This window comes from Paralichthys olivaceus, chromosome 15 (genome assembly GCF_024713975.1).
Source record: "Paralichthys olivaceus isolate ysfri-2021 chromosome 15, ASM2471397v2, whole genome shotgun sequence".
In the NCBI taxonomy this organism is placed as follows: Eukaryota; Metazoa; Chordata; class Actinopteri; order Pleuronectiformes; family Paralichthyidae; genus Paralichthys; species Paralichthys olivaceus.
The window spans coordinates 21,141,031-21,155,247 of record NC_091107.1 but is presented as its reverse complement, the minus strand read 5'-3'; the positions used below and the strand labels follow the sequence as shown (position 1 = coordinate 21,155,247).

At 39.6% G+C, this 14,217-nt stretch overlaps 1 protein-coding gene across 7 annotated transcripts in view; it reads right to left on the bottom strand.

Annotated features, from left to right (window-relative positions):
- The window catches only part of LOC109628489 (protein turtle homolog B-like), a 120,322-nt gene that overhangs the window by 44,513 nt on the left and 61,592 nt on the right, over positions 1–14,217 (bottom strand). For all 7 annotated transcript variants that reach the window (XM_069539956.1, XM_069539957.1, XM_069539950.1 and 4 more), the window contains exons 6-7: positions 8,085–8,226; positions 3,115–3,260 (exon numbers count right to left, since the gene is read on the bottom strand). In XM_069539956.1, the coding sequence (XP_069396057.1) occupies positions 3,115–3,260; positions 8,085–8,226 (288 nt within the window). The remainder of the gene's footprint in view (positions 1–3,114; positions 3,261–8,084; positions 8,227–14,217) is intronic.

Below are 14,217 nucleotides of genomic sequence, written 5' to 3'. Positions count from 1 at the left end.
CCTCGTGTATCTCAGGTTTTAAATAATTGAGATTTGATATGGTCAAGCTACACCCTTTGGGAAAGCACAGGCACACAAGAAAAAGTCCATCTATCCATCTGCTGGAGGATATGGGCTGAGAGGAGGAAAAAAGTGGAGAGGCTCAAACTTCTCCTTAAATCCTGAATTGTGAGGACGGGTGAGAACCGTGTGGTGCCTAAACGAGGTCAAGGAGGAGAGCTTCAAAGCAGGCACTGAGTGATAAGGAGGAGAAAAGGGGGTGAGCGAGAGTAGGAGGAGGGAAGAGCGCTATCAGCGGGTTGATAGAGGAAGGACGAGCAAGGCTGAGCTTGAGCGTGGGAAAGAGGACAGGTGAGAGACAGAGAGAGAGAGATGTGACTGGATGACGTAAGGCTTAGAGAAGCTGGTGGAAAAGAGGAGGATGAGGTAGTGGGACTGGAAATGCAGTAACACATGCAGAAGGCATTCATTTGGCACCACAAAGGAGAGATGAGAGAGTGAGTGAGTGAATGATTGTGTGACATTGTGAGATGGAGGGATTGAGAGAGAGAGAGAGAGAGAGAGAGAGAGAGAGATATCGATTGACCTCACTGTTGCCAGAACAAGTTTAAACTACAACCTCTGTTGTCCGCAATCCTAACCACCGGCCGGCCAGCAGTCTGCCACAAAGAGCCCAGAGGAGCGCCTCCACGAGCACCAGACAAGAGTATCAGCCAAGTTTCTAAAAATAGTCCTCAGACAATGCTATCGCTCAAAACACGCTAGTTCCCCCTGCAAAATGCTTTAGGGAACTTATTCACTGGCAAGCACTTCAGGGAGAAAGACAGAGGGAGGACAGAAAGTGTGGGAGAGAGATTTAAGCAGGATGAGGCAAAAGGGAGAAAAAGGGCACGAAAGAAGCAGAGAAGAGCTGATGTCGAAGACAGGGAGAAAGGGATGAAAAGAAGAAGAGGGAACAAAAGGAGAAAATGAGGCTGAGAGGAAAGAATAAGGCAGAAAGACACAGACAGAGAGAGAGAGAGAGAGAGAGAAAGAGAGAGCCCTCTGCAGTCTGACAGAAAAGTCCCTGCTCCAACAGCAATGATGTAATCCCCCCTTTTCACTTCTCCCTCCCCTCACCACTGGTGTTGCCTGCCTCTGTTCGTCACACTCTCTCTCTCTCTCTCACACACACACACACACACACCACGCAATCTAACGTACAGCCATCAAAGGAGGCAGGAGCGCGACGGAATGCAAAATGTCTGTTGCCTTGACTACTGAGGCCGGTCACCGGTCGACAAGGCTGGAATCTGAAAGCCGGTCCAGCTTCTGCCTCCCTGTGATAAATTCACAGAGCCCAGTGTTTCTACAGCTGGGAGTGACTGATGGAGAGAGCAAGAGCTTCATGGGAGGTGAGAAGAAGAAGGGTGCAACCCATGATGAAGACAGAGGGAGAGACTGCTTTATGAATGTATGCATGGATTAGAAATTAAGATAGGGAGGGAAGAGAGGGGGGAAGAAAACAAACGTGTGGAAAACAGAAGTGTATTTGAGAAAGCAAGGGCATGATTGGGTGGTTTTAGGGGTTTGTCTGGGAGATGAATGAGACTGGAGTCTGAATAATTCCACAGAGCAAAGGATGTACTTAAGACGGTTTCACCCCAAGGACATGCAACTTCACAGCTGAGAAGATTTAACAGGAAACAGTGCTGCTACAGACCAAATGCACAGAAACTCCCATTGTCAGGTCTTTGCTTTGAACTGGGGCCCCCTCTCAATAGAGATAAGGATCGGTCATCCCACACATCATGCTTTTGGCTGTTCCATTAAAATTGGAGCAATTCGTCAAGATAGTCATGTCTGATATCTTTTACAGAGCTCATGCACTAATACGCCCCAAAAAAGCCTTAAGTGTTTCAGGATGTCCTACTTTCCTGAAAATATGCCTTTTGATGTTGCGACAGAGATATTATTGGACCTGTCCAAGCTTAGTTTGAAGACTAACAACTTAATGTTTGTGGGACCAGGCAAGGCAGCCAGGTTACACAGAATGTTTCCGTCACTGTTACAGGGCAGTGTATATATTGAGCATCGTGATGTTTTATTATTTGTTTTAAAGCTCTTGAAAACGTTAAATCTTTCTCTACATCACCGAACATGCATGATTAACGAAGTATTTATTTCAGCTCTGATTCAAATGTTGCTGTGGCTCATAGAAAGCCGGTCATTCACTAATCAGAAGGTTGGTGGTTCAATCCTAGTCTCCATTCTGCCTGCCGAAATGTCCTTGGGCAAGACACTTAAGCCCAAATTTCTCTTGAGAGCTGTGTGTGACTGATGTGTGATAATTAGATGCTACACATATGAACGTGTGTGTGAGTGGGAGAATGGCAAAACTGTAACTGTTAAGAGCTTTGAGTGGTCATCAAGACTAGAAAATGACAATAAATTAGGATTTCAGCATCACACTTTAATTCAAATGCTTGTAAATTCCGTTTTTCTCTCAAGAGAGCTTTTCCCACTGTAATTAAGTGAGAGTAAACCCACATCATACATAGTGACAAGCTGAATGTTACAATAGAAAAGCAAGGCTGTAAAATGTATTTGAATGTCTCAACTGGTACATGTAGTACAACTAAAATGTCATTTCTTGATCATTCTGATTCTCCTACTGCTTTTTTATAGCACAGAGGTGGCGTCAGCTCTGACAAAATAATAGACCCTGAAGAGGAACACACTGAACCGAAACCACCATTCAGAATGGCTCTCAGCAGAGTGCATACCTCTACCAAAGCCGTCTCCTTATGAAACCACATTTAAAATCACCAGATTGCACACAATCATAACTATCAGTCGACGTCTGCGACTTTTTCTGGTATTTTCATCGAGATCCATGAATCACGAATCAATCAATGAATCTAATCAATTCAAATGTTGAATCACACTATATTTCATGCCCTGTCCCCTGATCTGGATCTGCAGCTAAATTTGATGGGTTCTTCCCTGGTCCATACCACATCCTTCCCCCAAGTTTCATGTCAGCCATCCAGTAGATTTGTGTCATCCTTGTGTTACCGGTGGATGATGTCAAACCCTTTATAAAACAATAATGAAGAAAGTCAGCCCACTCACATTGCACTGTTAAGTAAGCAGAGGCAGTCGGTGGTCGGCCCAGGCTGTTGCTAGGTGCACAGGTGTATTTCCCAGCATCCTCTGGCTTGACTTGGGCAATGATGAGGGAGCCGTCGATGAGAATACTGACTCTGCGTTTTAAGTCACTGTGAAAGTGAAGACAGGGGAAACATCACTGGTCAGAAATGAGCAAAACATGTGGCTGTATTTCAAAATAAGATTCAAACAGTGTGAAACTTTTTCTGAGAGAATAATTCAGCACATTTTTGTCATCTGCTGCAGAATATTTATGATAGATGTACATGTATACTGCCACTGCAGCATGATGCAATACTCCTTTGAAGATGATGACAGATATTTGGCCAGAGCCACAATTTCTCGCTCTTTTTGCACACATCCCAGTGGATATGTCACTCCGACTTTCGTATAAATGATGTCCGGCACACAGTTTGATTCATGATTCAGAATGTTTGGTTGCAGAGTCTGCAGGCTTGACAGGCAGCTGAAAATTACACGAACACGTATTCCCCCTGCTTATTAGTTACTGCAGTATAGATGAAAATCATTAGATCATGCCAGTGTGCGGCTGGCAGATTAACTGATATTAATGCAAACGATATCTCTGCCAGGTGCAGATATTCTAGACTCGGTAACTCATCCAGCTCTCTTTGGCACAGTGGAAGGGGATCACAGAGATCCTGGTTCATGTTTGGTTTAGCGTCACGCACAGTGCCTGCGTGTTTTTCAGCAACACATTTTATCAAATTAGAAAATCTATTTTTTCATCCAAAAGGGGCACTACACCGCGGAAACGTTTGTGAGATGCTGCTGGAGAACTTAACTAATCACAGTCATATTTCTGGAACAAAACTTCAAGTGCACCTTTCAAATATCCACTTTGTTAAAGCCCGTCAGTGTAAAATAAGTTATTTTATGACGTCCATTTTTATGGTAACAGGCACACTTACTCAAGTACTGTACTTATGTACATTTCTGAGGTATATTTATGTTACTTAAGTATCCACATTTTATGCTGCAGTACTTTCTACTTTGACAGCACTATAAATCAAAGAAAAAAATTATACAAATGGTAGTGCTGTTGAAGAACTATGACATATATGTGTATAGCAGGTTGATTTCGACTAACAGTAGTAAAACAAACGGGCAGACAAAGTGGTAGTGCTGTGTTTCTTAACTTTGCATGAGAGATGTAACCGCTCAGCAAAACAAGACAGTGCTTCTGTCCGTCTGCTACACAGGCTTTTATTTGTAGCGAGGCAGCTGGAATGGGTTGAGTCAGCCCTGAATGTTTGGGTCTACAGATTTGTGAGCAGTCAAGGCAACAGATACTTTGCATATTGGTAAACCTTGTTTATGTGTCACTGTCCACAGGATATATTTTTTACAGAGCAGTATCTCTGAGACTGAACATACTGTAGAATTGAGCCTTAAAAGCAAAGAACGCGTGCAAAGATTCTCATGATTGCTGCTTCCCAAACAAACGAATGAGATGACTAGGAAAAAGAATGTGGAGAAAACAGATTTAAGGGATCTGTTGGCAAAGGGAATACGTAAATTAAGATGTCAGTTAATACAGTTATTAAAAAACAGAAAACTAACTCTGTTCACCAAATTAAATTTAAGACACTTTAGGGGGTTTTTACACTAAGAAAAACATTTTATGTTTTTTAAGTTTCAGACTGACAAAAGTAGAGACAATGTGTAAAAAACTAGTGTAGTGCTCTAAACGTGCATGTTTGGAATGGGCTGATCTGTGTTAATGCTCCACAGCTACTTCAGAATTATTCCTTGTCATTAGTGAGTCCACCTCAAACAGTTTTTAATTGTTTATGTGATGAACATTGTGTGCAGAGCTTTTTATAAACTATTCTATGGTGCAAAGTGCAGTTAAAATATCGTTGCGCTCATCCTACCTGGTTTAACTGCAGTTGAGATTTTATAGTCAGTGTTTTTCATAATATGAAACTGACCTGATTTATTACTGTTCACGTGTGTGGATTATAAGTTCGAATGATTCTTAACTGGTGTCATTTTTTTTATACATTGCATCCTGGCTATATTAGAGGTCTGTTAAGCAATTGACACAATCTTTAGACCCGAGTTCCAGATTTTTAAAATGAAAGCTCTGTAATTCAGCTTGATATGAAGGAGTGCAACTACAAATATTCTAAGTATGTTGCTGCCATGAAAGATCAGCAACCACGACACGAATGTCTGTGTCAGTTCAATATTGTAAAATAAAAATAATAATAATAATAATAACTGCATTTGTAAAGCACTTATCTGCACTTAGTTACAAAGTGCTTCACAAAAAATTAAATTATAATAAAAGGTATTCAATTCAGTTAAATGTTTTGGGCCACTGAGCAGTTTAATTATCACATTTGAGCTCTGTAAGACTTGTTGTTGTAATGAAAATAAAAACTTCAATTGTACCTTGGTGTCATCAAGTGTTTCAGCCTATTATTTACAATAACGTTGAGAGAGGCTAAAGGTAAATCTGACTGGCTACTGGCTTGTATGGCAGTGCTATGAAAGCCATGTGGCCTGCTCAGTAGATCAGACGTTCGACGTTTTAAATTTATGTATTTATTAATTAATGACCGAAACTCCACAAAGAACAGTATAGTCCTGTGCAGAACAATGCACCACCACTACCACCCCGGTTTTAGATGTGTTTTCATACGAAGGTGTGACGTCTACTGACACAAAACATTTTATAACCAACATTACTGTAAGCAGCAGGCTAGAAAAAAATAATTAAATATTAATACTGTTTAAAATAACCTTTAAGGCCCTTTTTAAAGAGGAAAGTGCAGAATTATGAGCCTCCCTTTCTGGAGGCACTGAGACAAAATGCTCTGGTGTGGAAAGTTTAATTTTTATACCCCATTCTCTCAAAAACACCAGTCTCCAGTCAAATAGTGTGACTAATATACAAGCTGATAAGCATTAAGAATCAATTACCCAGCTCTAGGAATATGCGCCTGGTGGGTCTCCCTTCCAGAGAATATGAGCTCAACAGCTTCCGTGGAAGACGTTTCATTTAAATCGCTTTTCTTTAGGTGGCTCAGATCTTTTCTCTTCTTATTTCATCACATCTTCAAATTGCATTTTTTTCTTTTATGTAAAATGTAGTGTTGAACAGTATGGATCATCCATCAAGTTAAAGTAAGGGGAGGAGATGCTGGTTATGCTGTGACCTGTGGCAGTTGAGTGAGTTCACCTTCAGCTGGCATTGACTTCATCATGCATGCTGCAAAATCTATCATTTATTTACAGCGGTTGAGTCTCTGACAGTTAAAGGAATATTCATTCTATTTGCCCCTCAGTGAGGTGCAAAGGGAAAATAATGTAGGACAGGGTTAATGAATGTCACCACAGAGAGATTACATATGTGGTAAAAGCCCTTTAGCCTTTCAGCACATTAGAATAGTGAAAAAAAGGTAATAATACAAGAGATGTCTTCGCTTCCCACCTAATAAACTATCTAAATGATTCCATAAGGGATTTTAAAGGATTCAGATTTTATAAGCAGATTAAGAACTGGATTTAGATTGTATAAAATATTACTAAACCGGATCCCTACTGTTGATGATAGTGTAGACCTGACGAAGCAGCATCCAGATGTTTCCTACACATCTAACCAGATCTGACCATAACTATGATTAAAAATAACATTAAAGACTGAGCCTAATCCCAGGTTAACCCTTTGTCTAGCAAAAATTAAACTATGAGACTAAATATATTTTATATATATAAATATATATAATATATATATATTTCAATATTAGCTGCCTTTTGTTCAACATATGCTGTGCTGGGTCCATGCCTGTATACTATACGTTCTTCAGCAGAAGAAGAGTGTAGTGAAGCGGACGTTGATGTAACTTGATGCATTGTGACTGTGCATCATAAACTTGAGTTAACTTCAAGTTTTTCTGGCTATGGGGCACTTACTAGTAAATTAAAATAGACAAGTGCATTTTCTCTGTCTGAATCTTCCAAGCATCAGTAGTGGAAATGTAATCACTTTTGCCAACAGTAGGAAAAGTGCCTATACCGACAATGGCTACATCCATAGTATCGTATCTTTTGTTTTCATCGTTTCCTAAACATATCGATTTCCTACTATCAATACATTAATGCAGCCCCGGAGTATTCAAATCAAAACAGGGCCAGCGGTGTTTTCAAAGATCTCTGTTTTAGCTGCTCTTAAGCTCTGGAGTAGTGCAGACGACAGGCAAATCTGTAGCAGAGATGATACATTTTCAAATGAAATTTTGTCATGGTATTTTGGGGAGATCCATTGTCACATAATGAGCAACACACTGTCCATTAATTAATTAACACTGACAACTCACCTCACAGCTAAAAAGGTCAACCTCTGGTTGGGCTAGGGCCTTTCTGTGAGGGGTTTGCCTATCCCAGATTAAATTGTCCACAGGAATGAATGCTAGTTTGTCTCAATATGTTTCTACAGACTGGTGTCCTGGACAGGGTGTTCTCCTCCAGTGTCAGCTGGGATTGGCTCCAGCCAATTTAAACAATTACATAAACACAAGTCAACAAACTTAAGATTGTTGAAGGTGTATTATCTCATCTTTGCTTTGAGGACATTTTTGTCTCAGACTAATTACAGTCTGTCCTAAGAGCTGAGAGAAAAATACAAAAAGTTGAATCTATCAATCTCTTTTACCTATACGTACTCTATACTCAATACGACAGCCAGTGGCTAGAGTTATTATGTTTTGTGTTGTCCGTCTGTCTGTTCCGTTCTTGTGAACATGATATCTCAAGAATGCCTTCGAGCAATTTTTTCAAATATGGAATATAGTTGTCTAGTGCATATATCCAACAGCAAACACTAACTTTTGTGGCTTGCAAACAGAGGGAACAGACAGGTTGACATGATATGGCAGACAAAATAAACCCTATCATAACTTTACTTTTTGAAGTAGACGTTGTCCTCCTCCCAGAACCACGTGTAAGTCAGGTTGCGGGGGTAGGCTTCCGCCTGGCAGGTGAAGAAGGCATCCTGCGAGATGTTCACTGTGATGTTCTCTGGCGGTGACACAATGAACGGAGGGCCTGATGAAGAAAAACATAATCATACTCATCAGGACATTTAGAAATGCATGGTGCCAAATGTATTCTTTGTTACAGAGGTATTGTATTATATTGTATAAACATGTCTATGTTCACCTTAGTGCAGTTTTTTCTTTATAAAAACACAAAAACATATAGAAAAAATAGCTTCCACTGTCTGTAGAATGTGATGGATCTGTAAAGTTATACTATTCTGAAACAGAAATTACCATACTGTCCACAAGGGGAGGAAAATGGGTCAGTGTGACATCCCACAGATACCTCCTCTCACAGTGGGAGACTCACACACGTTACAGACACAACACAGGAATTAGTTACCATACTGGACAAGGGTCATGTGTACTATTTATGGCCATGAACACATACTAGATTTACACCAGCACATTCACTCTGAACCCATCGTCACACGCCTCTAAGTCATACCACATACTTATTTTGCACTCAATAAAGGATTATGGGAATTTATTGAGAGATCCTTGCTGTGCCAGATGGATAATCCTCCTTGCACGCTTGGATACATTTATACCATGATCCTTGATTGGTAGTCATTTCCTACATCTGACCATAACCATACCTTTAACAATGCTAGTGGAGGCTAAAAACAGCTTTTCTACCTTAATCTGCTTTCTGCTACTTACCACAAACTAGTTGCTGAATCTATCTCTCTAACTCAACATCCAAGTGTCAAGAGTATGCAGAAATACCACCCAAAATAGAACACACTACAAATAAGTAGCACCTTTAACACTGATAACAGCTGGGCAGCTGTGTGTAGACTCGTCTGAACACGTGTAATCCTCTTATCCTTAGCATGTCTGGGATAAAGACTTCCTCCTTTATCATTTCTTCAGAGCAGGAATAGTGGCATAATATAAAATGGCAGATGAGAAAATGGCAACAATCAAATATCAGCGAGAGGGAATATGTATCATTGCACTTGATGAGGGACTTTACTTGTTCTACTTTACTCCATTAATTAATCCACTTGCCACTTCACAATTTCAGATTTTTTGCAAAGAAAAAATATCAAGAGCTTATAAAAATGGTGCTATTTTGACCAGACAAGCAAAGCATTTCATGGTTCCAGCTTCTGAAATATGAATAATAGCTTAAATAATTTTGCTCTGACTGTAGATGGGTCAAAACAAACACTGATTCACTTTGGCAAATGCTGAGTAACATAATATCTACTAAGTCTGTCTGTCTGCATTTGGAAAACATATCGTATGAACCATTCAGCTCATCAGCTTCACACTTGGCATGTGTGTCCATCATAGCCCAGGGAAGTACAGCGTCAGATGTAATTCAGGCAAATGATATATTCGATATTAATAGAAATTGAATAAACTGATTCTGCAGGGGTCAATGGGGGTGGGGCAGCGTGCCTTTAGTCTGTGGACTGACTTGTCTGAATGTGTCTTTTTCTACGTCCATGTATAAACTGCAGTGGTCGGCAACTGGATCAAACCGCCAGATCATTTTGATCATTTGATTATTTTTATTTCATTATTTCTGTCAACATGACACAAACATTCACAGGAGTTGCAGGTGCTGATCTGCATCATGGCAGCAACATTCATAGAATAACTTCCTCTCCAGCAGTTCTACAAATTAAAAGCACAGCATTTGTTTTGTTGCTGCAATGCTTTACATCGGATTACAGAGCTTTTATTTTGAAAAGTTGTGGTCTTCAGTCTGAAGATTGTGTCCGTTGCTTATCAGCCCTCTGAAAAATCCAACATGCAAACTAACATATAAACCACAAACATTAACAGTAATAGAGAAAATTCAGTTTCATAAAAAAGAAAAAAAATCTCTATCAATAATAATAATAACATCCACACAAATGATAAAGTGACAGCATATTGTAGAACTGTTTGAGGAGGACTCACTAATGACACAGAATCATTCTGAAGTAGCTTCAGACACAGGCCAAACAACCCATTCCAAACAGACAGGTATCGAACAGGCACTGCACTAGTGAATATGTAAAGATGTAATCTAAATATATGCTATTTAGATTAAAAATGCAATTTGATTAGATAAAAATACTTTATTAATTTTTACAAACCAAACCAAAAATTAAATTGTTACTTGGGCAGTATAGTTTCTTGAACAATATGATCTTGTTTTATATTCATCCATGATTTCAAATCTCATCAACCTCATACAGCCACCTTCTGTTTTGTTTCGTATTTTCCGTAATGTGTGTTCTTGGAAGTTGTGCTTTGCAGGAGACAGAACAGTACAATGTCAGTAACTTAGTGCTTCTCTCTGGCATTTCTGTCATCTGAAACCCTTCAACACCAAACTGTGAATACTACACAGACTGTCAGATAGAAATACAAACACCCTGCATCAACATCCATCTGTGAGACAGCAGATCCAGGAGGCTCGAACTTAATAACCTCTGAAGTGCACACTTTCTCCTGTTCGCACTTTTTTACCATTTGTACAAACACACGCACATGGGCACACACACACACACACACACACACAAATAAATGTACGCTTATTCTCATATTTGTCTATAACTTTTAGTCCGTAGAAAGACTGACCTATAAACAGCCACTCATACGTGAAAAAACAAACAGATACACAAGTATAGCTGAGCTGAGCTGAGCCAGTGTTGCAAATACAAACTGTTCGTCCCATATGTTAGTCCTGATCTGTAGCCCACAGCCTGATCCTTTAACAGGCACAACATTTCCATCTGCCAGCCCCTTAGCAGGACAACCAGGACCAGGCCTGTGCTGGATGACTGTTGGTGTTTGAGTGGGCGTGTGTGTGCGTGTGTGTGTGTGTTTGTGTGTGTCTGTGTGTGTGTGCCAACCCTCCCTATTTGGGACCAGCTGAGTGATGGAGATTTGTTGGCACTGTAGTCTCTTAGCTGATCTGCTGCTCAGTGGCTTTCCAGGAGGGCCTCTATTAATCTGTCTCACCCGTAAATTATACAGGACGGGTCAAACAACCACTCTTGCTCATCGCTGGCTTTGTACTCAGTTGCAGAAAGAAATATGCGATGTCTGCGAGCATGTTCCCTGTCTGTGCTCTGATGAATGAAAGCAAGTGTATGATCCATCTTCTATTTATCACTGATTCAGTGATTCATGCTTAGGAATACTTTCCTATAAGTATAGTATAAGTATTTGTATTATATAAATTATATTTTTCCAAATAGTTGAATGATTATATGTTAATGATAGCAGGTATAATATTTACTCCAGTCATTATTGTCATAACTTTATTGTAATGTCTCAGCATCCTAACATCTGCTCACAGGAAATGCAGCTGCAGCTAAAGGGAATGTTACTACCTCCACCAAGGAGGTTATGTCTTAGTCTGTTTGTTTGTCTGAATGTTAGTGAGCACACTGACGCTAAAAACTACTGGACAGATAACCATGATACTTGTGGAAAGGATGTGCTATGGGTCAGGATTGATGATTTTTTAATGCGTATTCAATCAAGACGGGATCCTGTATTTATTTATTTTTTTCTCTTTCTTTAACATTGTGAGACAGGAAATTTTTCCAAATTTTCAATCGTGATTAAAAAAATCCAGCATGTTTTGGCGAATTGTATTTAATCTGTATGCAATAACAGATCCAAACAAAAATCTAAGATCTAGTGAATTTAAATGTGATTTCATAAGGGGACTATTGAACAGTGGAGTGCATGGCAGTGGTATATACTCTCCCTTATAATTAGTTTATTACGGTATGTCCCGCATGCAGCAGCACTAGTAATCCAAAACAAATGTCTCCCATGGGAGACAATAAAGAAACCTTAACCATAAACCCTAAAACTAAAAATGTGTAATTAATTCTAAGAGGGACATCGAAATCTATAGTTATTCTCCAAGTTATTCTCGACAAGTTTGTTTACAAGAAGTGTGAAAACCTCAATACTCTGCTTAAATTTGTTTCAACAATAAAAGCTAATCAGGATCAGAACCAAAAGATCTGAATGGGAGATTGGAGTTATTGGAACTGAGGGTAGACCAGCGGTTACGTCAGGACTTCAGCTTTCTCTAATAGACCTTTGCTCCTTTGTTGACTTTCCACTAGAATGATAGGAATCAGTCAGGTGAAAACTCTGAAAACATTTCAGTTGAGATTGAGGCTCAGCTCACTCAGTTTAGATGAGGTCATGACCACTGAGCTGTGTTCATCTGCAGCTACAATCTTTAAATGACATGACCTGGAATGCCATGTTTGCTGCTTTATCATTTATCCTCTTTGGTGAGGTGTATCAAATCGGAGGTTGTTGCACAGACTCACATCTGATACTGGGCTTATTTCAATCTGTGGAAAAAACGAGTGACTTTGAGCACTGATGTGTGCACGGTCTGGCACATTGTAGACAATACATGATTCATTTGCTAAATGTGTCTTGATTTTGTAGCTCAGTGCGTTCTGATACAGACAGATTGCTTTAGTTACAGAAGCTGACATTTCATTTGGAGTTCGAGGCAAAAAGCTCCCCCATCCTTGGATTCTTTTTTCTCTTTGGGCCTCTATCACTAATAAACTGCTCAATTGTACAAACACAATTGTTAAGCTCCAGATAGTCTTAAATGTTCCTGATGTAAAATGCAGTTTTTAATGGTCCCTAAACTAATTTCAGCATGGTCTAGTGGCCTTCTCACGGCTGCTGCTGCTGCATCATACACCAATTACCTTCTAGATGCATTTGGCTTTAACATGTTTTCAATTAGCAAAAAAAATCACTCCTTCACTTAAAACTATTTAAACCATAATAGCAGCCTGGCTTAGGACTGGAAATGGTGGTCTATCTATCAGCTGGTTGACTTAGATCCACACTGAAATATCTCTGCAACTAATGGATATATTAGCATGTAGCTATGTAAAGACATCCATGTTCCAGAGAGGATGAACCCTATGTAGCGCATGACTTTTCTCTAGTGCCACTGGATGTTCACATTTGTGTTATGGAGCAAAATGTTACAACTACTGGAAGACTCAGTAGAACAGTTTGGCATTCACATCAATAAATCCAATTTTCATCGTATAGCCCATTTTCACAAATTACAATTTGTCTCATAGGCCTCAACAAGGTACTTAACTTTAACGTCAACTGTTCTTTATGTTTAGTCGGAAAAACTGAAACATACTAACACAGATGCCTGCTGAATATTGTGACCATGGGACCATGCTGATGTTAGCATTCAGCCCAAAGCAGCTGATGCATTTAAACAACTATTTACATACAAAGGCTTACTTTACTGGATATCTTTAATCTTAACTTAGTAAATTATCAATATTATCCATCTTTCTACCTTTAATTTCCTAGAATGTTGTGTGGACGCACCGCTGTTTGTTGAAGTGCTCATTTTTCCACTAAATTTGGTTTTCATGTGATGAGTTATTTGATGCAGTAAAAACAGATTGAAAAGTCATGATTGACAACTGAGACAGACGCGATATGTCGAGCATGTGTATCGGCGGGACCAAATGGCATCGAAAGCACCAGATGGTAACGCTTGTATCCAGGATATTTCAGCTTCATTTTTGTACTGTGGGAGGGAGTGGAGTGAATTTGTCCATCTTTATATAAAGTTTGTGGTGCAGATCTATATAAAAACCATGTCTTTGCATATGCACAGGTCTGGTATTTTATTGATTTCTTTTAAACAACATTCCCAGGGGTAAACACCACATCCAGAAATGTGCTCCATTCTTCTTGATTATTGACACAACTGCACAACACTGTCTGACACCAAAATCCTACTTAGCATTTCATATGTAGTGTTTGCTGTGCTGTGTATTCATCCACTATCTGTGCACCTCTGGGACAAGAACAGATTTTGTAAGTGAAGCTGTCCTTTACTCCCCTCATGCCTCATTAACTGTCTGCTGCCTTTTAAAGGGGAAGAGCTGATATAACTGGTAATTACAGAAGCCAGTCCTGCTCAACTTGCTGATCCTGCTTTTCTTCCACATACCCACAA